The sequence below is a fragment of the Galleria mellonella genome, unplaced genomic scaffold (assembly GCF_026898425.1).
Source record: "Galleria mellonella isolate WM207_F2 unplaced genomic scaffold, CSIRO_AGI_GalMel_v1 utg789, whole genome shotgun sequence".
In the NCBI taxonomy this organism is placed as follows: Eukaryota; Metazoa; Arthropoda; class Insecta; order Lepidoptera; family Pyralidae; genus Galleria; species Galleria mellonella.
In genome coordinates this window covers 906,074-931,416 of record NW_026442155.1, presented here as the reverse complement: position 1 = coordinate 931,416, position 25,343 = coordinate 906,074, and the positions used below count along the sequence as shown (strand labels likewise).

At 36.5% G+C, this 25,343-nt stretch overlaps 2 protein-coding genes across 3 annotated transcripts in view; one reads left to right on the top strand and one right to left on the bottom strand.

Annotated features, from left to right (window-relative positions):
* LOC113518632 (hsp70-binding protein 1) overlaps positions 1 to 1,707 on the top strand; it is a 34,518-nt gene extending 32,811 nt beyond the window's left edge. For both annotated transcript variants that reach the window (XM_052901722.1, XM_052901721.1), the window contains exon 6: positions 742 to 1,707. In XM_052901722.1, the coding sequence (XP_052757682.1) occupies positions 742 to 1,043 (302 nt within the window). In that variant the 3' untranslated portion in view covers positions 1,044 to 1,707. The remainder of the gene's footprint in view (positions 1 to 741) is intronic.
* A 13,939-nt stretch (positions 1,708 to 15,646) lies between these two features.
* Positions 15,647 to 24,805, bottom strand: LOC113514900 (trypsin 3A1-like). Its single transcript, XM_026898996.3, has 8 exons — positions 24,655 to 24,805; positions 20,708 to 20,762; positions 20,103 to 20,268; positions 18,879 to 19,042; positions 18,260 to 18,367; positions 17,607 to 17,752; positions 16,686 to 16,794; positions 15,647 to 16,018 (listed from the first exon to the last, which is right to left on the bottom strand). Exons 1-8 carry the CDS (start codon positions 24,703 to 24,705, stop codon positions 15,864 to 15,866), a joined length of 954 nt encoding a protein of 317 aa, XP_026754797.2. The 5' UTR covers positions 24,706 to 24,805; the 3' UTR covers positions 15,647 to 15,863.
* Between the last annotated feature and the right edge of the window lie 538 nt (positions 24,806 to 25,343).

The window sequence follows — 25,343 nt, the reverse complement described above, 5'->3', positions numbered from 1 at the left end:
CACATCAAATAATCACATGGAATACTGTTCTCACCTGTGCGCAGGAGCGCCGCAGTAGCAACTCCTTCCGTTAGACCGCATTCAAAGTCGAGCAGCTCGAATTGTTGACGATCGGCGTCTTACTGTCCGGCTCGACCTACTGAAACTGCGTAGAGATGTTGCATCTCTGTGCATCTTCTACCGAATTTATCATGGGGAGTGCTCTGAGGAATTGTTCGGATTGATACCTGCTGCTGATTTTCAACATCGTACAATCCGCCATAAACTAAAATTTCATCCCAACCATCTGGACGAGTGGCGGTCCTCCACCGTGCGTTTTTCAAGGCACTTTCTTCCACGCACAACCACTCTTTGGAATCAATTTCCAGTAGCAGTATTTCCGAGCCGATACGATAAGGCCGGCAGCACACCTGCAATGCCGTAGGTGTTGTAGGTGACCATGGGCGGCGGTAGTCACTTACCATCAGGTGAGCCGCATGCTCGTTGGCCCCCTGTGTTGTAAAAAAAAAGATCAATTCCTCAGAACACAATTCCTTACTCCCTTATTCAAAAAAACGAAAATGTAATCTGTCTTAACTATTATATAATACTGTCAAATCTGTTTTAACTATTATTTACACTGTTTTGTCACTTTCATGCAAACTAAATTTAGTATAAAAGAAAGAGATAGTTCAAGTAGGTTTTATAAGCAGTTTGATGGTGTTATGAATAAGAGGGTACATTTTTGTTTTATATTTTCAGAACAATTCATACAGAACAACGTTGTGGAAACAGTGGTGGAACAAATCAAGTCGGGACGAGATGACACTACCGAACATCTGTTGGGCATTCTCCTCGCCTTAGTCGAGGGTCTGGACCCGACTGTGCTGCAACAGTGCAGGAACCCTCGTCTCAACCTCAAGAAGGTTCTAGAAGATCATCTCAAACATCCAGAATTGGAGGAGTCATATATAGAAGAGAAAGAGTACTGTCAGGAGATACTGCAGCAGGTCTTCAAGGATTGCCCTCCGATAGAAGTGGTGGATGATGAAGTGACCAGATAGTTTTGTAAATGTTTCAGTTAAGTTTGGACTGAATTTAGCAGTTATACACTTAAAGATGTGGAATGAAAACATAACCAAGAACAGTGATTCTCAACCTTTTTTTTTCGTTGCGGCACATATTTAACGATTTCAAAATTTGGCGGCACACAAAGGAAAAGATAAAAATCATTTACTTACTACAACACACTGCATGAATAGTTTGACAAAAAATTTAAATATTTGCAAAATTTGGCGGCACACAAAAGTGCCGCGGCACAATGGTTGAGAACCACTGACCTAGATATATACTAATAATATAATTATTTAACAGCGAGGCCAACTTCAATGCAATCGAAGTTCAGTTTTCAAGCAGTGACTTAAATTCTGTATTAAAATGAATATAAGTGCATTTATTCACGTAGGTCCATCCAAGACACTTAATACATTTTCTGTTCATTTATTTATATTCTTTATTGCATTTGAACAATAGATACAGCGGGAGGGAGACTGTACAAAAGTCGATTGCTTGGGTACCTCAGTCCCATTCGTATTTCAACCGTGAACCAGTTGTGTTTGCATGGTTGTGTTTCGGTTTGAAGGGTGGAATATGGTGTGAATTTACTAAGTACAGAGGAATAACACCTGAGTCTTCAGGAATGGCAACGCATGGGAGGTATCATTGGCGAAACAGAACGTTATGACAACGTGGTACTGCTCATGTTCTACCGACGGTTACCACTTTCCATCAACCGTCAGCTTGTTTGCCATTCTTAGTTGTATAAAAAAAAAAGATACAGCGATTACTTTAACAACTTGTTGGCAATTCTTAACTCTAATCCGATCTCTTCCAAAATACCAACATAGTTAGTTGCGAGAGAAAATAATTAATTGGCAGGTAATCCAGTGCAGGAAAGGTACAGGTAAAAATAATGTAAATAAAACAAACAGTAAATAAATTTGTTACTAATTTTGAAAATATTTCTAAAAATATACCTTGATAATGGATAGAAATAAATAAATACTAAAGCAGACTACTCACCCATGAGGGTATGTGAATATGAAAGCAAAATTGGTTAAGACCTTTAAAGTTATTAATTAAAATAACAGTGTAAGAGTTAAACTCGAATTTACCGGCGCGATCGACCGGTTAGACACCCCCGATGTAGATACATCGTTTTTGTTTCGTGTAATACCTATTTTGATATTAGGTTTAAATACTCAAACTCTCACCTGAAGCAATTTTTTTTGTTGACAGTCCATTTAAAAAACGCGACTTCAAAAAAAAAAGGGTTTGCATTTCGTCGGATTTTTTATATTTTTTTATGTATATTCTCCGATCACTCGAATACTCCTAGACAGTTTCGGGAAATTCTTCTTTGTTTGAAAGACTTTTAGCCCTTTCAGACCCAAGATTTTTTTTTATATCATTAAATATATTTTCGTGTTTTAGGAGCAAAGTCATTTTGCCGGCACGCAAACTACTGCACCACCTAACCGCTAAAATGATTTCTTATTGGCTGGTTTAGAATCTTACTAACATTTTATTCCAGCTTCGTGCGTAAAAATGAATTGCGCGCGGTTTTAGAATGTTTTAAAGTTACAACTCACGCCCGTATCGTTCAGGTCTGAAAGGGTTAGATTGGTCCCATTGAAATTTTATCAAAATTAGTTCAATTTAGTTTCTAAATCAATAAGAACTGGATTTTTTAAATAAACATTTGATTTTGCGACGGTCGAAGTCATTTTTTTTTATGGAATACATTCATCATTATTAAGTAAGTAATATTTGTAAATAATTGATATTTTACAACTATGCTTGTATAAATTTATAGCTTATTTATGGAGGTATTGTTTTATTTTTAATAAAAAATAATGCTACTTACATTGATATGTTTTATTTATTTATTTGAAAATTGCTTCCACTTACAGTTTCCCAAAACGTGTAGTGAGCCATAGGTTTTTTACAAACTTACAAATTTGGTACAACATTTTAAAAATATATCTATTTTGTCATTAAATATGTCAATATCTGGCTGCTGAGCAATCAGAGAGTTGAGCAGAGAAATAGCCTGATAAGTGGGAGCAAACTGAGCAGTACAGGTGCGAACCGGCGGTGACGATAGTAGTCGACACGCGCGCAATCGCATGCAGCTCTGCGTAAGAAAGAACAACGAGCTAAGAGTTGCAAAGTTTGTCTATTCCGCCGTTGAGCAACCGATAATAGTGCATCATCAAATTACACTGGCCTTTTGCTTTCGTTTATTCTCATCGGATGAATTTTCAAAATGGATGAAACAAGAAGTGTATAGTTGTGTCAGAGATCCGCCTTGATTTGGTTTAAACTGGTTTCCTATAGGTGTTATTCATCACCGGTCCAAAATTGTAATTAACACAATATTCTTGGTGTCATCCAGATGTTCATGTCATGTTTAAGAGCGTTTATTCAATAATTAACGCTTAAAAGACTGATTTTTCAAATCAAATTAAAAAATATATAATGCAAAACAACTTTTTGACTAATGGGGAAAAATAGTAAAAAAAAAAAAAAAACATAACGATATTTCTTATATATTTATTTAAAAAAAAAAGCATAGGGTTTTGTAAATTATGTATAACAGCCAAATATTAAAATAAAATCGATTGTAGGCGCCCAATGCGATTTATAACCCCGGTATCAAATCTGAAACTTCAGGTATTTAAGGGTTAAACAGTAACCTCACATCGTCATCTTCCTACCCTCACCCCAATTATTATATGGGGTCCGCGTAATATGGTTTTATCGGGGGAAAGGAATTGTTAGCAATGGAGTTTAACAGCTCCATTGCTAACAATGTACCCTATCAGGTCGGCATCCACGTGGTTTCCCCTGGATACCATCATGAACAATTCTTGTTGAATTCGTCACGAGGGGCTAACTGACCTGCTTCATCCTCACCTATCATTCCTCACTAGTGCCCCGCCGGTGTATACCGGTGGCGCAGGCGGGGTAACCATTTCATTATCATCTAATAAAAAAATATAGTTTTATCAAGCCAAAAAGATTTGGCTTATAGTTTTACGACCGGCCGCCTGCCTGACATCAACCCTCTTTGGCAATGCATTTGTTGGTGCTTTCTACTACCTACGATATGGAGGTAAGGATTGAGAAAAAAAAGGGAATGTTGGAAATGCGTAAAGGAAATTGCTGAATGAGAGGAATAAAGGACTTATGTGGGAAAGGAAAGGGGATGGGTGGGGGGGGGGGGGACACTACAGTAGCGGAAAGGACTGGGACACTGCAGCGGCTCGGCCCTTATTCTAGAATCGGACTGATTTCCAGAGAACACCCCTGACGCACAGCAACTTCATAATTATCTCTTAATTTTCAAAAACTATTTATCAATGTTTAATATTTCTAACTAGTTTTTTTCCCTGCTATTTTATAAGCTCGCATTTTGTGGGAAAACTAATAAAATAGATTACTTTTAGGTATTGAGATAAAACATCAGTTTTTAAGTTACACCTATAGGATCATAATTGGAAAAGCAATTCGATGCAGTTATTTTTGCGTACGGAACAAATATACAGACAGACAAAATGTCTAAAAATTATTATTTAAACTATTTACACCAGATATTAATTTTTGCTTAAATATCTCGCACACCATTGTTTCTGCCTACCCTAATGGGAGACAGGCGTGACAGATATGTATGTATGTATGTATCTCGCGCACCCCATGTATAGACATCGTCTCCTTACAATTTTATTATATTAGTGAAATTATTTTTACCGTCGAGATCTTGACACACTTCGGTAAAGTCATTTAACTCTTTTCCCGCGTATTTTTTTATTACAACAATAAAACACATCGCTTTGACAACAAATAGCAGTACGAGTGATTAGCCATCTAGCGAGATTCGGAGAAACAATATCGATCTACAAAATTTCTAAAAATCGCTGACGTACAACGTCAATAAACATAAAAAATGGCGAGCACGTCGAAATCGACGTCAAAATTAAACGTAAGTATCTACTGTACGCTGCAGATCGCACGTGTCCGCAAGGGACAAAGAATGAACCCTTTTAACTATCAACCTATATTTCAAATTTAACACACACGAGCCTGATATCCATCTGTGTCATTCACTGTGAGTAACGAATGAAAATGTCATCAACATATTTATTACACAACAAAATGCTTTGACATAATCAAAGTTCACACAGATTATATACAGAAATGGGTTTGACGTATATTTCTTGTATATCTGCGACCAACTGCATGCCAACTAAATACGCTGAAAACACAGTCAAAAATGTCCACGCGCGCTCCTTCGGGTTACTGTAGCTGAAGCGTGCACTTCGCTCCATTATCTATTATCCAAAATGAAGATGCAGGTACTTATTATATATTATTCTTCATCTATGGATGAATTAGACTCGAACCGTTTTTGTCACATTTGCTTCTGTCTTTGTTAGAGTATATAACCTCAATGGTATGGTAATATTAATTCTTTTTATATTTGACAGTCTACTAATAAAACTTGAAGACCGATGTTTTTTCGTGTTGCAGATTATTTTAATTTAGCTTTATCCAACATGGTAGCAGAGCGTAAAGTGAATATATTTTAATTTAAAATCACTGTATTTGCTTGCGGTGACGATTTACGGAGTAAAGTAAATTTTCAATAGCGATCTGAGGAAAAATGGCGACTATTGTTAGACTTTGTAGCATATCAACCTATGTAGATGAAACTATGGTTACCTTTCTGTTACTGGCTAGTTATACTTACGATAGATGTCATTGTGTATCTAAATAAAATTTGTCTATTTTCCTTTGAAAACGTAATTAATATTTTCCAAAGACTTCATAATAAATAACAGGACTCTATTTATCATAAAGTGGAACAGAACGTTACACAATGAGAACGTTCACAAATATTTTATTTGAAGATTAGACACCGGGTTCTTCATAAGTGTGAAACAGATTAAACTAGAGTTATCGCCATGGACGGAACTACAAAGTTTCACAGTCTTACCACTAAAGTGCACAACTGTCAAAATTTCAAATAAGACTAGCTCTAAAAGGTCATGGTCCACATGTCGTCGAAAAAGACTTCGTAGACAAAGAAAGAGCTACGATCTGAGCTTGAAAAGTATGCCAAGGAAGATAGTACATCAATTTTATTATAACGACATATCTGAACAAAAAACATCATGAAGGTGATGCAAAAGCTTCAAATGAAAATTTACAAGGTGAACTCACCATTTGATGGAAGGAGATACAGAAGATCGAGCCTTTGATTTGATTATGTGTCTTCTTCAAATTCGTAAAATCCTGCTGACAATATTGGTACGCATTTATCTAAACTACGAAATATATTGAGAGATGTGTCATTAGAAATGAAGAAAGAAGCACTCAAAGAACTATCCAAAATCTTTCTTATGGGCAAGACTTTAGAATAGCTGTCCTGATGAATATTTCCATTCATTTCAATGTTGAACAACTGCTAGCAAAAAACAAAATCGAAGTATAGAGCCCAATACAGCCCACCTGTGTTCTTTCGAACGAGCACTACAGTCTCAGGGGACTCACGGTCAAGTAGAAGAAGCTCTCACCTTACCAAAATGAAGTAAAGTGTGAGTCTAAATTTACGACTTAGAACAATTGTCAAAGATAAGTCGAAGAAATGCAATTATTGTGAGTCTAAACAATCACTATATACAAGATTGTCGTAAATGGATAGCAGATGGACGTCCGTTAACATCAATGGAAAAACCATCAACATCAAAACAAGGAAGAAGAACAACAATAAATTAACAAAGCCAACATGATGCTAATGTCGATTGTTGACCTGAACGCTATAGGTTTATAGTATAGTAATCAATGGTATGTTGATAATGTTTGAACTAGTCATGTCACAAATCGATCAGATTTATTTGAGGATTTTGAATCATTTGATAGCAAGTCACATACAGTGACAACAGCAAGTGGACAAACAATTCCTGCTACTGGCAAAGGATCAGTTAGTTGAAGCAGATATTTATGGTCGAAAACAACTCAAATAACATTAAATGACGTATCAGGTAACTTGTTCCAGAAATTTCAAAAAACCTTTTCTCTGTCTTAGCTGCTCAAGATTGGTTAACTGACAGTACGTTTGTATCTAAAACAAACAGCTGTCAATTGATTGTAGATGGAGAACCTGCTCTTCTCGTTCATAGAGAAAAACATGTGTCTTTATAAGGTGAGATTATGTAACAAACCATCAAATCCATCAAGATAAATGTCAATTCAGTGGATGCTATAAACATGCTACAGCTCTATCATGAGAGGTTTGTACATCAAAATAAATCTCATGTGAGAAAACTCGTAGAACGGAATTAGGTATCAAAATATCAAATCCTGAATGATAGAGACAGTTTGCGAAGGATGTATATATGGAAAAGCTCATCGTTTGAAATTTGGAACGAGAGACGGGATGTCAAAACCTGGGGAACGATATATGGTGACGTATGTGGTCCGTTTGTCTACTCCGTTTCCAAATATCGTTATTTTATACTATTAAAAGACGATTTTACAAAATATCGCTATTTATTCTTAATGAGATTGAAAAGTGAAGTCCAAGATAAATTGGTACAATTTATAGCTCAAGTAAAAACCAACTGTGACATATTATCAAAGAATTTTTCACCGATAATGGAGGCGAATTCGTAAATGATAATATAAAGAAAATTCTACAAAAGGAGGGCATCGTGCATAGATTCACTATGCCGCATACACCACAGCAAAACTCAACTGAACGTGAGAATAGAACTGTTGTTGAAGCTGTCAGAGCTGTTATGCATACTCCTGGAAGGGAACTACCTGAAGGCTTATGGGCTAACAACAAGAACAGTTGTTTATGTACTTAACCGTACTGGTCCTACTAACACAGATAAAACTCCATATGAGTTATGGTATGGTAAAAAGCCAAGACTTGGACATCTAAAACAATAGGAAATTGCTACGCTCATTACCGAAAGTATCAAAAATTGGACAAGAAAGCAAAAACAGGGTATTCTTATTGGTTACAATGATGATGAAGGATATCGCATTTGGGAACATAAAACTCTTTCAATTTTTAGATAAAGAGAGATGTAATTTTTTGAAAAAGACATCAATCCTGTCGAGGACAAATATTTATTTATATCTCAAGAAAATGTTTCTAGATCAATATTGATCCCAATTCAAACGATCTGTCCCGATTTTGCAAATCGAAATGAACGAACAAACATACAGATTGTTCCAATTAATAACTATGAACATTTTGATAGTACTGAATGTGAAGATAAGGTTACTTCTTCAAACATAGATAATTTACCACAGATTGACACAAATCAAGAAAACGTATCAGAGGACAATTTAATAAGAGAAGATACCTTATCTCAAGAAGAAATTTTAATGAAGAGCTCAAGAGAAAAATGTAGATATAGATAAAATCACTTTAAGGGATCGCTCAAAATTAAATCCTCCACAGATTTGACGAATTTGTCTTAATGTTTGAAAATGTTTATAACCATGAAGAAGAACCAAAGACATTCAAAGATGCGATGAAGTCTGTTGATAAAGAAAAATGGCGTAAGGCTATGGATGATGAAATCAACTCCCTGAAAGAAAATGAAACATGGGACTTAGTGTCATTACCCAATGGACGAAACTATATCCAGTAAATGGGTATTTAAGATTAAAAGGAACTCTGATGGGTCTACTGATAAGTATAAAGCCAGACTCGTTGCTGTTGGTTACTCTCAAAAGAAAGGCGTTGATTATGAGAAGACGTTTAGTCCCGTAGCAAAAATGAGTACAATTAGATTATTATTGAGTATTGCTGCTCGCGACAATATGATTCTTACTCAATTTGACGTCTCTACCGCATTTCTTTATGGAAGCTTGAAAGAAGAGATATATGTTAAGCAACCTGAAGGATATGATGATGGAATATATGCAATGTATGCAAGTTAAAACGCAGTTTTATATGGACTGAAACAAGCACCATTGTGCTGGAACAATTGCATAACAGACTTTCTTCTAGAACAAGGGTTTGTATTTGGAGAAATCCTTGTTTCTTCTCCATGAAGAGGGGGAAGGTAAGCTACTACTAGCTTAACAAACGATGTTTATGACAAAAATGATTAATGAGTTTCTCGAAACGCTGCAGAAACACTTTAAAATTAAGCGGCAAAGTAATAAAAATTTCTATTACTTTCTGGGACTTGAGATAGAAAAACATGATATATATATATATATATATATATATATATATATATATATATATATATATATGGTACAGATATATCAAAGCTGATATATACAATAATATAAAGATTCTGAATTGAGAGAAGATGCTGAATGACAATGCAGTTCAGTTTTCAGAGAAGCAGTTGACTCTCGCATACCTTATGGTAAACAAGAAAATAACTGCATTTATTGGGGTTGCCTCTAGACACTTCCAGAAACTCCTACAAAAACAGATATTACAAAAGTAAACGAATATTTCGCTATTTAATGGTATATTCTTTATTGCATTTGAACAAAGATACAAAGAAAGAACTGATCTGTTACAGCGATGCGATCATGGTGGTGATCCTGACTCTGGAAGATCACTTCAGGCGTGTATTTATGGAGGTCTAATATCATGAAGTCAGTACAGACATCAGTAGTTTCAAGCATGAAGTTGTGTTTCGCTAGCGAAGCCGCTAGAGAAATAATATGGCGTAAACGTTTTATTGAAGGTATAGAACAACCAACACCTGATTCTGTCTTAGATAACGAATCAGCATCAAACTTGCATTAAATCCACCATATGAGCGAAAACAGAACGAAACATATTAAGCTAAGACATTTCTTTATTCGTACATGGTATAGCTGATGGGAACATAAGATTGCAAAGATAGATACTGAACTTTCCATCAGGTGCGGACATGTCACCTTGTTTGCCATAAACCAAGATTGGTGATGCTATGCCAACAGATTAATGTATATACATAATTTACAGATACTAGATCCTGGCAAAGGAACCATAGCTTCAAGAGAGATGTTAGACTTTGTAGCATATCAACCCAGTGTAGATGAAACTATAATTAATTGGCTGGTAATCCAGTAGTTATACTTACGAATAGATGTCATTGTGTATAAAACAAACAGTAAATAAAATTCTGTCTATTTTTCCTTTGAACAATTCGTAATCTTATTTTTTCCTAAATATCTTCATAATAAATAACACGGACTCTATTTATCATAAAGACTATGAATTCGGCTATTGTTCCGGCTATAGAAAGATTAAATGGGCTAATCAATTACACTCAATGGAAGTTCAACATGCGTATGGTCCTAATGCATGAAGATTTGTGGGACTGCATAGAACGGACAGATGCTGGAAAACCTCGTTTGATGACAGGTTTAAAAACAACAGAACTCTCACCTGAGAATTTTTTGAGCTTGAGTCCAATGACTGTTGTACATGTTCAGAATGCCCTGACTGCATATGAAAGAACTTGGAAAAAAAACGAGGATAAAGGTCTTACAAGAAGACTTTTTTATATTTTTTTTAGTCTAAATTTAGAACAATTTGCAGACATGGAGACGTATCTATCACAAATATGTAGTATTGTTCAACAACTGGTCGACATTGGCACTCCAGATGATGAATTTTTGGCTGTAATAATGCTAAGTGGATTATCACAATGCTATGATCCACTAATCATGGCACTGGAAAATTCTAATCTGAAATTATCTAGCACCAATTCGTAAAAATGAAACTATTACAATGAGGATTTCGACGGCGTAATGGCGGTTTAGGATCTCGGCTGAGACAGTGTTAACGGTGAAACGTCAACAGAAACCGATAAGGTGTTTTCGCTGTAAGAAACCTGGACATTATGCAAATGATTGTCCTAGTAGGTTTACTAAGAAAACCGAAACATCCAGCGGTTCATCGGTAAAGGCTACGATGGTATCTGCTTTATCGACGACTGTACGGCAAGATGCGTTTTACATTGATTCAGGCGCGAGTTGTCACATGTGTAATAGTGTCGATGTTTTATCTGATTTTGTACCGGATGAAAGTGTAGAAGTTACTGTAGCAAACGGTGAAATACTTCGTAGTGCGGGTCGTGGTAGTACAAACTTTTTAGTCAAATACGGGATTAAAACATATAAATGATGTATTATTTGTACCGAATTTGTCATATTTGTTGTCAGTCAACGCATTGACAAATGATGGGTATAAAATTTTATTTTCGTGTGATTTTTGTCAAATTCTGCTAGGTGACAATATTATAGCGACTGCACGAAGGAGAATGGTTTGTATAAATTACAAATGTGTGAAGTTTCACGTAATGTTCAGCATAGAGTAACTGGTGCAAAATTTGTACATTTCGATCTTTCTCTAGCTCAAGAGAAGAATGCGGTGATATTGTCATTGCCGTCAACAATAGATATGTCAGCGTTTCCTGTGTCGACTGGTAGGCGTGTTGATCAAAACACGTGGCATCGTAGACTTGGACACCTGAATGCTAAAAGTATGGGATTACTGAAGCGTGGAATGGCAGATGGAATTTCGTATGGTAATGAGTATGAACCGTGTGTTACCTGTATAGAGGGTAAGTTACCAAAATTACCTTTTCCGAAAAAATCATTTAATAGAGCATCTGACGTATTAGGGTTGATACAAACTGATTTGTGTGGACCCATGCCTAAAAGTTTAATAAACGGGGCTAGATATTTATTGACTTTTATTGATGATTTTTCGCGGAAGACGTTTGGTTATTTCATCCAAACCAAGGATCAAGTTTTAGATTGTTTTAAAGAATTTAAAGCACTTGCTGAAAATGAAATGGATAAAAATATTAAGGTTTTGAGAAGTGACAACGGGAGTGAGTATGTAAATAATTCATTTAAAGATTTTATGAAGACCCATGGTATACGCCATGAAACTATAACTCCGCATTGTCCGCAGCAAAACGGCGTAGCCGAGAGGGCTAATCGGACTATTATTGAGTCAGTTAGGTGTATGTTGCGTGAAGCAGGTCTGGGTGATGAATTTTTGTGAAGCCGCCAACGGCTATTTAAAAGAATATATACAAAAGCTGTACGAGGTGTTACACCGCAAGAAAAATGGAGTGGTCAGAAGGTAGATATTCAACATCTTAGAGTTTTTGGATGTTTAGTGTATGCAGTTGTAAATAAACGGAAAAAATTAGACTCTAAAACGAAGATGTTTGTGTTTATAGGTTATTGCGAAGCGAATAAGCGATATCGTTTAATAGATCCAGCATATCCTACTAAGGTGATCGTTCAGAGATGTTGCATTCCTAAAAATAAATTTATCAAGGATGCACTTCCTAATCTACAACACGAGATAAGTTACCTTTGGAGATCATGTGGATTGACAATGCCACTTTACAGATTTAACAGCATCCATTGCTAGAGCAAGAAACTCCAGACGTTACTGGTTGTCAATTCCAAACCTTAGATAACTTAGAAGAGAATCAATCGTCCAATTTTGACTTGAATACGTCAGATTCAACGTACCTGCTTCATCCATCGTCATTTGATACGGATGATTCGCCAAACTTTATACCGGTTGAAGATGCTATTCACTCAGCGTTTTTTATAGGTAAGAACGATGACGATGAACCAATGAATTATCAAGCCAAAAAGTAGTTTGAGGCTCAACAATGGAAAACAGCAATGAATGATGAATATCAATCATTTTTAGATAATGCATTTGTTGGACACTTTTTACCACCTAAGATATGTTAAGTGTAAATGGATTTTTAAGAAAAAAAGGCCTGAATGGAGAGATTTTACAATAAAGGAACGTCTTGTAGCGAAGGGATATACACAGAAATATGGTGGGACTATTTCGAAACCTATTCGCCAGTTGTAAGATACTCTACATTGAGAATGCTATTAGCTCTAGCAGCTGAATTTAACATGGATGTTGACCATATGGATGTCAAAACGGCGTTTTTAAACGGTGATTTGAAGGAGATCGTATATATGGACATTCCAGAGAATACCTTGAAAATAGCACAGCAATAAAGCCTATCGTTTATCTCTGTATATTTTAAAAAAGCGCCAAAATCTTATGTTTAATTTGGTTCTTGTAAATAAATTAAAATTTAAAAAAATATTATATAATGTGTGTATTTGAGTGGGAAAGATAAAATAGTTATTATAGCTTTATATGTTGATGACATTTTTCTTTTCAGTAACTGTGATAAAACTAAGATGGTGGTAAAAGATCTGATAATGAAACAGTTTGTCATGAAGGACCTTGGGCCTTTGAGCGTGTTTTAGGAACAAATCTGTAAGAAGGAGATACATTTATTCTGAATCAATTAGTTATATTCAACGAATTCTGAAGAAATTTAATATGACAGAATGCAAGCCTGCTCGGACGCCTATGGAAGTTGGTATAAAACTTGAAAAATATTCTGAATGAATAAAAATTTGGACTACAGGAGTTTAATTGGATGCCTGATGTATCTAGCAGTGTGTTCTCGTCCAGACATAGCGCATTACAATTTTATTATAGTCAATTTAATAATTGTTATTCAGAATTTCACACAGGCGGCGAAAAGAGTTTTACGTTATTTAAAAGGGTATTTTTTATTGTCTTAACTATAAACAGTCAGGATTAAATGTTACTGGTTACACGGATGCAGATTAGCTGGTGACGGAGTTGATCGGAAGTCATACACTATGTTTTCAAAAACAAAAATTCGATAACATCGTCAAAAAAACAACGCACTGTAAAATCGAGCACCGTCAGAATATATGGCACTTTCTGATGCTTGTAAAGAAGCTGTATATATTAAATCTTTTTTGAATGAGGGCAAAGTTAGTACACCAGTTGAGATTGTTATATTTAATGATAATCACACAGCGCAGAAATTGTCTGTGAATGCAATGTTTCATGCGAGAACTAAACACATTGACGTGAGGCATCATTTTATTAGAGAACAAAATAAGCTGGTGTGCTGAGCATTAAGTACCTGTCAACTGATCAGATGGTTGCTGATGTCTTATACAAAGCCTCTCTCTGTTGAAAAGCATCAAAAATTTGTTTCGGAATTAGGCTTAAATGTTGTAGACAAATGCAGTTGGTTGACAACTGTATTATACAGCGCGTTTTATGTGTTTGTTGACTATTATTACCATTGCGATTAAGGCGGCGTGTTAGAGTATATAACCTCAATGGTATGGTAATATTAATTCTTTTTATATTTGACAGTCTACTAATAAAACTTGAAGACCGATGTTTTTTCGTGTTGCAGATTATTTTAATTTAGCTTTATCCAACAGTCTTTAGATTGCTCGTGTCTAAACTACGGCGCAGTATTATTAAATGTTGGCAGATAATCAAAGTATTTTTAGAGCCATACTTATCTATTCACGCACTTTTTGCTACGTGGATTCTAGTATACTCAGCGAAATAGGACACATCGAGAGTTACGTTCACCACAACAACAATAGGGGTCAAATGCCTCTGACTACCTCATTAAGAATTAAAGCTAAATGCACATTTTTTTTTGGTTATAATTCGAAGTGAAAAATAATCACTAGTAAAGTAAATTCTGAGATAAGAGCACTAAGTAGAATTGTTTTATCTTCTTGCCAAGTCTTTTGCGATGTAGGCAGTGAGAATGATGGTACATTTTGTTCTCTGCCCGTTTTCGTAACGCGTTCTCTGGAGACTCTTCGTCATCAGATGGGATACAATCTATCTAATCTATACTAGTAAGTATACTATCTATAAAGAGAGAAAAAATTTACTATAGTTTTCGAGTTTATGCATTACAAACAAATAATGTTTGTAATGCATAATTTCAAAAATTACTCAACCCATTATAAACGACTTATACATAGCGTTGGATATAAAGAAGGGTAAAGGACAAACCTGGTTCACGTAGTCCCCGCGTGTAGGTCTTTTGTACGCGTTCTCGTTCTCTCTTCTAAATATCCAACATTTGTGTTGATTTTGCTTAAGTACCACTGTATGTTGCGCGGAGATCGCGGCTGATTGACTAATTCGCAACTAATGGAGATTTTTCGTGATCTTAGCGGAACTTGATCAGCTCGACACGCAGTTGGATTATAGACTGATTTTGTCCATCTATCCCCCACTGTGATCCCAGATTTGATAGGAAATATGGATAGGTAAGGAGGGTAGAAGGATATTGCGTTCGGAAATGTACAAAGCATATACATATGATGAGATTATATATACCACATAGGCTGTATATTATTTTAGAAAATTATATCCATCCGTACGTACGTTATATATTAGTTTAGTTTTAATCCGGTATCTGCTTTCTTTATTTATCTAATGTCCTATCCACATACCCGCACTAATGTAGCATACCCTTTTTCAATCTTACATTTTTTTTTATACAACTTAGAATGGCAAACAAGCTGACGGCCCAGCTGATGGAAAGTAGTAACCGTCGCCTATAGACATGAGCAGTACATCTTACATATTACAATATTTTCTTTTAAACCAACTTGCTCTCACACCACCGAGGTATTTATTTTTTAGTATCTTCCGGGATGAGTATTTTTCAATGCTAAATAGCTACTGTTTAATGAAACACACAAGTTAACTATTGTATCTAATTAATTTATTTGAACTATATAAGTGAACACGATTGTCGACAAACAAAAATGAAAATGTGACACATTTGCTTCGTAAATGACCAAATATGACATATTTGCTTCATAACAGGACCAACTGTGACACATTTGCTTCGTAATGTGACAAATATGCTTTAATATGATAAAATGAGAACATTTGCATCGTGATGTGTTTGCTTCGTCTATGCATCGACTACAATGGGTGTGTCGATTTGTTTAGGCTCGGCGGGAAGTTCGAGACTGATGGACTTGAGTTTTGCGTCATCTAAACTCCAGTCGAAGTTGATGCCGGTCACTTCAGCGATCCATTCGTGGTAGTGACCGGGACGGACGTACGCTGGAATGAAATGGCCCATTATTAATTGGGTTGCTGTCTCTTAGACTAATAAATAGGGAAAGAATGACTTTTGGACGATTGTGGGTGCAAAATATTGCACCCAAAATATTGCAAAAAATTATTGGTAATAACCAATAATTTTTTTTCCAAATTCATCATCATCATATTAGCGTTTAATTGTAATTAACACTGCTGCACATAAGTCTCCCCCTTGGGGGGTTTGTCAGTAGTTGCCATGCTTGGTAGGCGGATTGGCAACCGCAGTTAGGCTTTAGAGATGTTTTAAGAGGGACACTGCTGCCCATGTTTCGGCCTCCCTTAGTCATCTCTCACGACATCCATAGGAAAGAAAGGGGTGGCCTATTCTATGCTGGGACCACACGGCCAATTGTATATTTGGAATGGCTAATAAGTCGAGGGTTTACCTGATGGAACGTGGTAACTGATGCCTATAGACATAAACAGCACCTTGGATTTAATAGTGTACACTATGGCGTACATAGTAAATATTGCCATTTCTGAAGATTAAGATGTTATGCACCCTGTAATACCACTGTTATATCTTATCATTCAATCCAAAGTATAGTCATGTAGGTGGCTTGGTGGCAGAAAAGAGAATACGTATTTTTTTTAGTAATAAAACCATAAATTATAAATTAAACATTACCTGATGGGAACGGACTGTTGCAGCCGGCGGAGGAACCGAAGCTCACAATACCCACCATGGTGATTTGACCATCCTCGTCGACCACTGTGAGAGGACCACCGCTATCGCCCTGGAGACAATAAATACCACAATGAGCTAACCGATTTGGCTTCATCCTCACCTATCATCCCTTACTGGTACATCACTAGCGTAAATCAATAGAGCGTTAAATAAAAAAAAAATATCTTGCCAGTAGTTGCCACACTTGGCAGGCGGATTGGCAACCGCAGTTTGGCTTACAGTAGTGTTTTAAGACGCTGCTGCCCTTCATTTGACGATTAAGTTCCCTTAGTTGCCTCTTACAACACCCTCGGGAATGGATGGGGCGGCCTATGCTATGCTGGAACTACACAGCAAGGATGTCGATTGTCAAGAAAAAAATAATCTAGGTGTGGTATATTACTGGCCATCAAAATATGCTATTTATGTTTTTCTATTGATTTTCTATCTTTTTTTGTTTCTGCACTTCTGACATTCTTAGTCTTTCTTTATCTTCCTAGTCTTTCTTTCTTTATCACATCTTATCGCGGTTTCAGAGATGCTTTCTCCCACGAACACTCAGGTTATGGAATGAGCTCCTTGCCGAGGTTTTCCCGAAAGACTACAGCATGGGGTTCTTCAAAAGGGGGGTAAAGAGGTTTCTTCAGGGTCGGCAACGCGCGCGTAATACCTCTGGTATTGCAGGCGTTTATAGGCTACGGTAACCGCTTACCATCAGGTGGGCCGTATGCTTGTTTGCCACCTCAGTGGTATAAAAAAAAAATCTTATCAGTAGGAAAACACAAATGTTTTCATACAGATAAGATGTGATAAAAGAGAACTTCATAATCAAGCATTTTAATTGTTTACCCGTTTTTTTTTAATAGGCTTATATTAGTTTACCTGGCAGGAAGATTGTGCGGTGTCATTGTAGTACTCAGCGCAGATGGTCCTGTCCTGCACGACGTTACCAGAGTACCAGGTGCGGCACTCCGCGTTGGAGATGCCTCTCAGGAACACCCAGCGGAGAACTTCTGACACTGTGCCACCTGTGTGATAGAATATTGATATGTTAAGCCCAATAAGGGTATGGAGGTACAACTTTTTAGACCTAAGGAATGGCAACGTATGGCCACCACCTGTTTCATAGAAGAGTCTGTGATGCCCATCTGTTCATTTCATCACATATGATTGATCATATCAAACAGTGGTTTTACTTCTATTTATGATCAAGACTTATTAATATTGTTTATGGCAATCATTTCACTATTCTTCCTTTATTTTGATATGTGACTATAATATACGTTAAAATATAGACAAGTGTATCAAAGTAAAAAGTCAAAACCAAGTATAAAGCCAAAATAAATCTACATGCATATAATTTAAACCTCTATACCTTGCATTCCTTTCTTTTTCTTTCATTTTACTTACACTAGATCTCTTAAAGAACTAATAGAAGAATTTGATCCTTCGAGCCGGCTTTAACCAGTATTGAAAATTGTTCAACTGAGTTGTTAGCTTATTTGCCATATTAAATTGTATAAATATATATTTACCGTTCCATGGGTCGTCAGTACGTCCGTAGCCACTGACGGTGAGCACCACTCCGGTGTAGTCCAGGTTGCGCTGGGCGCTGTTCTGAAGGCGGCATGGCTGCACGTAGGCTGTAAGAGATATTTACATTGTTTGGAGCTCCTTATATACAAAACCAAAGATTTTAAGAGGGTGCCGAATGCTTTTACTCCCCCTTCCAGATTTACTTGGTGCCCATGGTCATGTTTTGTGCAAAGACATGAGAGTAAACTATGCTCCTGTTTAAACGGCCAGTCCCATGACTGGAATATATTCCAGTTATAACTTTATATACCTACGCCAAAACTGTATATGTTGAGTTTTCAGTCTCTAAATTGTCAGAAGATTTTATTCTTTGTTCTTTATTGCACTTGTAAATTACATGTATATAATATAATATAGCATTTGTAAACGTTGTGAGAAAGGGTGGACTTATCTCTGACAGAGATCTCTTCCAGTCAACCCAATACAGTGAGAAAGCATGTCGTTTGCGATCTTAAATAATTTTGATGTAACAGGTGGGGTTACCATTCCAATGTCATCCATTACCTATGGAATTACGTTATGGAAGTAGTGGAATTAAAATCCAATATGGAAACTTACGGCCGTAAGGTATGGGATTGTCGATTCCAATCAATGCAATGTCGTCTGTCTGGACGGGGCCGCCCACGATGTAAGCAGGGTGCAAATAAGCGCGCGTGCTCTCAATCAAGTACTGTGGCCGAGTCAGATTGGTCAGACCAGCGCGGATCACGAATGTGAAGCGGCTGAAATGAAAATGCTTTGTCAGTGATTGCATATTTTACAAATAGAAATCTAGAAATTGGTTCAAAAAACTATGATAAATGTCGAGCCTCTCATTTCTTTTTTGATGGATGAAAATGGTATGGTAACCTCGCCTGCGATAACGGTATACGCTGGCGGAGCACCAGTGAAGGGTGATCGATGAGAATGAAAACAGGCCAGTTAGCCCTTCATGATGAATTCATCAGGAATTAACCATGATAGTTTCCAGGGGGAACTCTCATATTAACACGGTACATCAAGTTGTCAAGTAAGCTACAACTGGACACTTAAGTTTTTTTCAAGCGTATTTAATTTCAAATCCATCGATGCTTTCAAGCGACAAGTGAAAGATGTTTTTTTTATACAATTTAGAATGGCAAACAAGCTGACGGCCCACCTGATGGAAAGTGGTAACCGTCGCCTATAGGCATGAGCAGTACCATGGACGTAACAGAGTAGTGTTTTGCCCATGATACCCCCCATGCGGTGCCATTCCTGAGGACTCAGGTATTATTCCTCTGTACCCTGTAAATTCACGCCATATCCCACCCTTCAAACCGAAGATGAGATTAATTTCTTTCTATCTGATTGATTTTTTATTTGATAAATTGGCATTCTTTACTTATCTATTTATATAAATATTTATTTTATGTTATAGTTAATAATTTTATTTTAAAAAATTTGATAATAGGTACTTGTAAATATTTTCCTTAATGCTTTACTTTCTTAAATTATACAATACTATCATACCTACTTGTACAACAATTAGTCCATCACCTTAAGGTTGTCTTGTAAAGATTGCTCTCAGCAATAAGACCGCCTTACTGTACTTATACAACTGTATCGTTGCATTTATTAATTGTCTCGCTTATTACCTATATTGTATAATGCAAATAAAGTATACTCATTCATTCATTCAAAAATAAAGGAGGTTTTCAATTCATATTGATACAAGTCATAATCAATTGGAGTATTTTTGAATCTACAAAACCCACCAGTTCACGAGTATGACGGATGGGTCATAAAATATACAATACTAACTTGCTAGCGCAGTGGGCGGCAGTAATGACCCAATTGTTGTGAATAACGGAGCCCCCGCAGGAGGAGACGCCGCCGGCGCCGCTCACCATGCGCAGGCTCACCTGGTGGGGAATCTGGCCATCCTCAGCCTCCCATCCCGCCACGATGCGGGAGTTGGAGTTGGAAGCTGCGAGAAAAATATCATTGATTCATCCAAAATTTTTGTTATATTACTTTGGTAAATGTATCATTTCTGAGAGAGACTTTGTACAAAAGTCGATTGCTTGGGTACCTCTGTCCCATTCGTGTTTCAACCGTGAAGCAGTTGTGTTTGCATGGCTGTGTTTCGGTTTGAAGGGCGGGATATGGCGTGAATTTACAGGGTACAGAGGAATAACATCTGAGTCCTCAGGAATGGCAACGCATGGGGGGTATCATGGGCGTAACAGTATACTCTGTTATGTCCATGGCACTGCTCATGTCTATATGCGACGGTTACCACTTTACATCAGGTGGGCCGTCAGCTTGTTTGCCATTCTAAGTTGTATAAAAAAAAAACTTTAGTTAGTTGTAGGACCGTAGACGCTATCGTTAATAAGGAGAGTATTCTAGAAGTTTCTACATACCGCTACGAACATCCTCGATGTAGGCAGGTTCGGCTGGCTGACGTATTGGCTCGCCCTGAAAGGTATTAATTTATTTTAAATAACACATAATCTATCGAATTATGTTATCTATAATCTATAAGGTCGCCGGATTAATTGTCTGTAGATAATTAAATAATTACACTACTTATAATTGATATCTGTCAATGAGTAAACATTTATCTGATTTAGGCAAATCCGCAAAGACCTCTTGGGTGGAATACCGACTTTTTCAATGAATTCCATAAATGTAGGTAAAGCAAAGCGTGTAAAATATTATTGTCAGAAACTTTTATAGTTTACTTGAAATAGATAGATTGATACTCTTTATTGTTTCCTCCAAAAGATTACAATCGTAAACTTATTATAAATATAAACAATTACAAGAAATAATCACAGTGAGAAAACAATGGGCGACCTTATCGCTAAGAGCGATCTCTTCCAGGCAACCTTTGGATGGAGAGGAGCAATTATAAACAGTTCGATCGGAGGCACGATATAAAATCTGTCATCGTTGAGTGCATATGGAGTTACATCCAATAATGTAAATGAAATAGTTATTCAATTTGCGGGACTTGTGTGACTCATTCAATTAGACATGCAATAGACATAATAACAATTTGTACGTTTGTTTTGTTACGGTATTGTAACGCGCATTGGATTCGAATAATAATAGAAAGAAAGATATAATTTAATATATAATAAGTACATTACATCAATTTAAGGTCTTCTAGCTGATATAGTCTGTGTTTTTTTTATTTATTTATTCTTTATTAACCACATTACAAAAAATGTCTGGTATAAAAGGCGGAATTAATACTATATAGCATTCTCTCCCAGTCAACCTTTGGTGAAACCGAAATTTTATTATGCGGTGAAAAAAATTACAACACATACAATAGAGAACTACTGCACATTATGATTATATATATATATATATATATATATATATATATATATATATATATATATATATACATACATGAATACATTAAACAAATATTACATAAATATACAAATATGTAATAAAAATACATACATACAAGTATAAATATACCTACATACTTATAGATTATATATATATTATGTTCTGAGGAATTAGGTTTTTTTTTAATAGATTGTAATGGAATGGTAACCCCGCCTACGCTATCGATATACACTGAGGGGGCACTAGTGAGGGATGTTAGGTGAGGATGAAAGCAGGTCAGTTAGCCCATCGTGACAAACTTCAGTAGAATTAATCACGATGGTTTCCAGGAGGAACCGTGTACAGGTCCAGGTCGACCTGATAGGGTGTATTGCTAGCAATCCCTTTCCCCCTTGAGGAATTAGATTAGGGAGATATAGTTAATAGAACATCAATGTACCAAGGGCTACTAGGACGCATAGACATGTGTCAGACATGGATGATAATGGAATGGCAGCTCCGTGTGCTCTATCGGTATACGCTGGCGGGGCACCAGAAACGGATGATAGGTGAAGATGAGAGTTGGTCAATTAGCCCATTGTGACGATTTGACAAGAAATAACCACGATGGTTTCTAGGGGTCGCGTGAAGGTTAAACTGCTAGGGTATATGCTGCTGGCAATGGGGCTGTTAGACCCCATTACTAATAATCCCTTTCCTACCAGAACGATACGGTAGGTACGAACTATATAACATAAGCCTCTTGGGGGGTTTTGCCATTAGTTGCCATGCTTGGCAGGCGGATTGACAACCGTAGTTAGGCTTTTGAGATGTTTTAAAAGGGACGCTGCTGCCCATCCCTTGCTCTCTCTTAGTCGCCTCTTACGACACTCATGGGAAATGAAAGGATGGCCTATTCTATACTGAGACACACACGGCAGTATACTGTTAGCTGCAGTAATATCAGACATTTTCTAATACCATAATTCATACATTCTCTTCTAGCCAGCTTAATCCCACGCCATATCTTTGATCTCCCTATACGACATGACATCTAGTGTTTCCTTTATCTGTCCCATGTAGTTCCTCGGTCTTCCCCTTCCTCTATTCTATGCCGGGACCACACGGCGACGACGAAGATAATAGTCCTCAAAATAACTACACCTTTACTGCATAGTTACTTAAACTTTAGTAACTGATTACCAATTTGTTTTCCAATGTTATTTGCTTATTCACACGTCAGTTATAAGAGAGTCTATCGACTGGTTCTACCAAGCGTTTCCACATTTTCTTCGACCTGAATTAATAGGTTTTCCCGTTTTTTCTTTTACTTACCCGTTTGTTCGTACGTGTGGATTTAAGAAGTAAGAAAATTAATAATACAAACCACTCTAAGGTTTTTGCGTGATACCGGAACAAATAAGTGTATTATATATAATATATATCTATCTATTTATATATATTTACTTATATATATTTTTATTTATTTATTTTTAACTATCGGTCTTTTCAATTGTGAAGACATTTCATTTATTTATTTTTAACTATCACATTTATGTCGATCGGTACACATGTATGACTGTAACTACTAATGAACTGTCAGTTTTTCTCATATTGGGTTTGCTGAAAGAAATCTCTTTTCGATATAAATTCATCTTTGTGCACTTTTATATTCGTTTTGTTTTTTACTTCAATAACATTTTGTGTGAAAAAAAAGACTTTATTTTAATAAAAGAATAAAAATAAGCTAACCGACAGATGGACAGACAAAATCTCTAAAAATTCATGTTTTAACTTTTGGTCTAATAAAGACCTCTCATATCTGTGATTTTACGAAATAATACAATAAAGAATTATTTCCGTATCAATGTATATTCGATACAAATTTTAGACAACTATAAAACAATTGAAGAACTATATTCGAATTTCTTTTTCAATATCGTGATGTCTTAAATAACTCCCATATACATACAAACATCCTCTGGTTACAATTTTCATTATTATATTTTATATTAGCACAAAGTTTTAATGCAATGCAGTATATTATATTCCAGCATGTTCCTTTCTATTATGGGAGCTTGTCTGTCATTCCAAACTCACCACCTTTTTCCTTCACCTTTTCCGTGGCGACTAAAGGAGCTTAATAGTCAAGGGATTGGCAGCAGCGTCCCTCTTAAAACATCACCAATAGCTTAACTGCGGTTGCCAATTTGCTTGTCAAGCGTGGCAGCTACTGCTAAAGTCCCCTTAAGAGAAGACCTATGTTCAGCAGTGGACAGTTAATGGTGGGATAGCGGTACAACTCGCATGCTTGTACATTATTTTCTCGGATCTACATCTAGGAATAATTTTATAATGATTTAAATATATGTTAGTAATGGAGACTGGGAATCCCATTGCTAGCAATATACCCAACCAGGTCGACCTCCTCTCGGTTCTCCCTGGAAACTGTCATGGTTAATTCCCGATGAATTCATCATGATGGGCTAACTGGCCTGTTTTCATTCTCATCTATCACCCTTCACTGGGGCTCTGCCAGCGTATCCCGTTAGCGCAGGCGGGGTTACCATACCATTTTCACCCATTAAAAAAAAAGTATAGACTAATTTCGACTAACACATGTGAATCGATACATACAGCATCCTATATTCTAAGTTAGGATATGATCTATTCGTGAAGAAAATTTTATTCAAATCTGTACAGTAGTTTTTGCGTGAAAGAGTAACAATCATACATACATACATATCTGTCACGCCTGTCTCCCATTAGGGTAGGCAGAAACAATGGAACACCAAATGCTTCGTTTGAAACAAACCTCTTTCGCTTCCTCCACATTCACCAATCTTTTCATACACGCTCGCCGGTTACGGGTACTTTTAATTTGGCCCTTCTTCAGCACGTCGCCTATTTGGTCGACATACGTCCGTCTAGGGCGGCCAGTAGCAAAGTAATGCCAGTAGCGTCTAGTGACAAACATGTATCCATTTATTTCGCATTTATAATACAAATAGTATTAACTCACCTGGACATATCCCAGGGCTAGTAGGAGACCGATCACGTACAAGTGTTGCATGTTTCACAGTTCACCGTAGACTGACAAGTGAATTCCACATTACAGTATTAGTAATTAATAAGGATTATAGCAGACGGACATAATCTTAGCGTGAACATTATCAGGTATTATGGAGAAGAACCAATTAATAATGATTATCAAGATTACTGACGACGTGAATGTCCAAGATAGGGCCAAATCATTTCCGGTAGGTATTACGTTATCCATTATAATATTTAATTCATTCAAGCTGCCTTTAGCTGAGTTTAAAGTGAAGAAGATAAATAAATTGCAATTGTGGGGGGAATGGGATTGTTAGTAATGGAGACTGGGAATCCCATTGCTAGCAATATACCCAACCAGGTCGACCTCCTCTCGGTTCTCCCTGGAAACTGTCATGGTTAATTCCCGATGAATTCATCATGATGTGCTAACTGGCCTGTTTTCATTCTCATCTATCACCCTTCACTGGTGCTCCGCCAGCGTATCTCGTTAGCGCAGGCGGGGTTACCATACCATTTTCACCCATCAAAAAAAAAAAAAATATACGAGTACATGCATCGTTGTCAATATAGGTATTAGATAATATTTAATCACTTTTACATATAATTGCACGTTTTTAAATAGATTTGTCATGCAATAATTTTGATGTACATTGA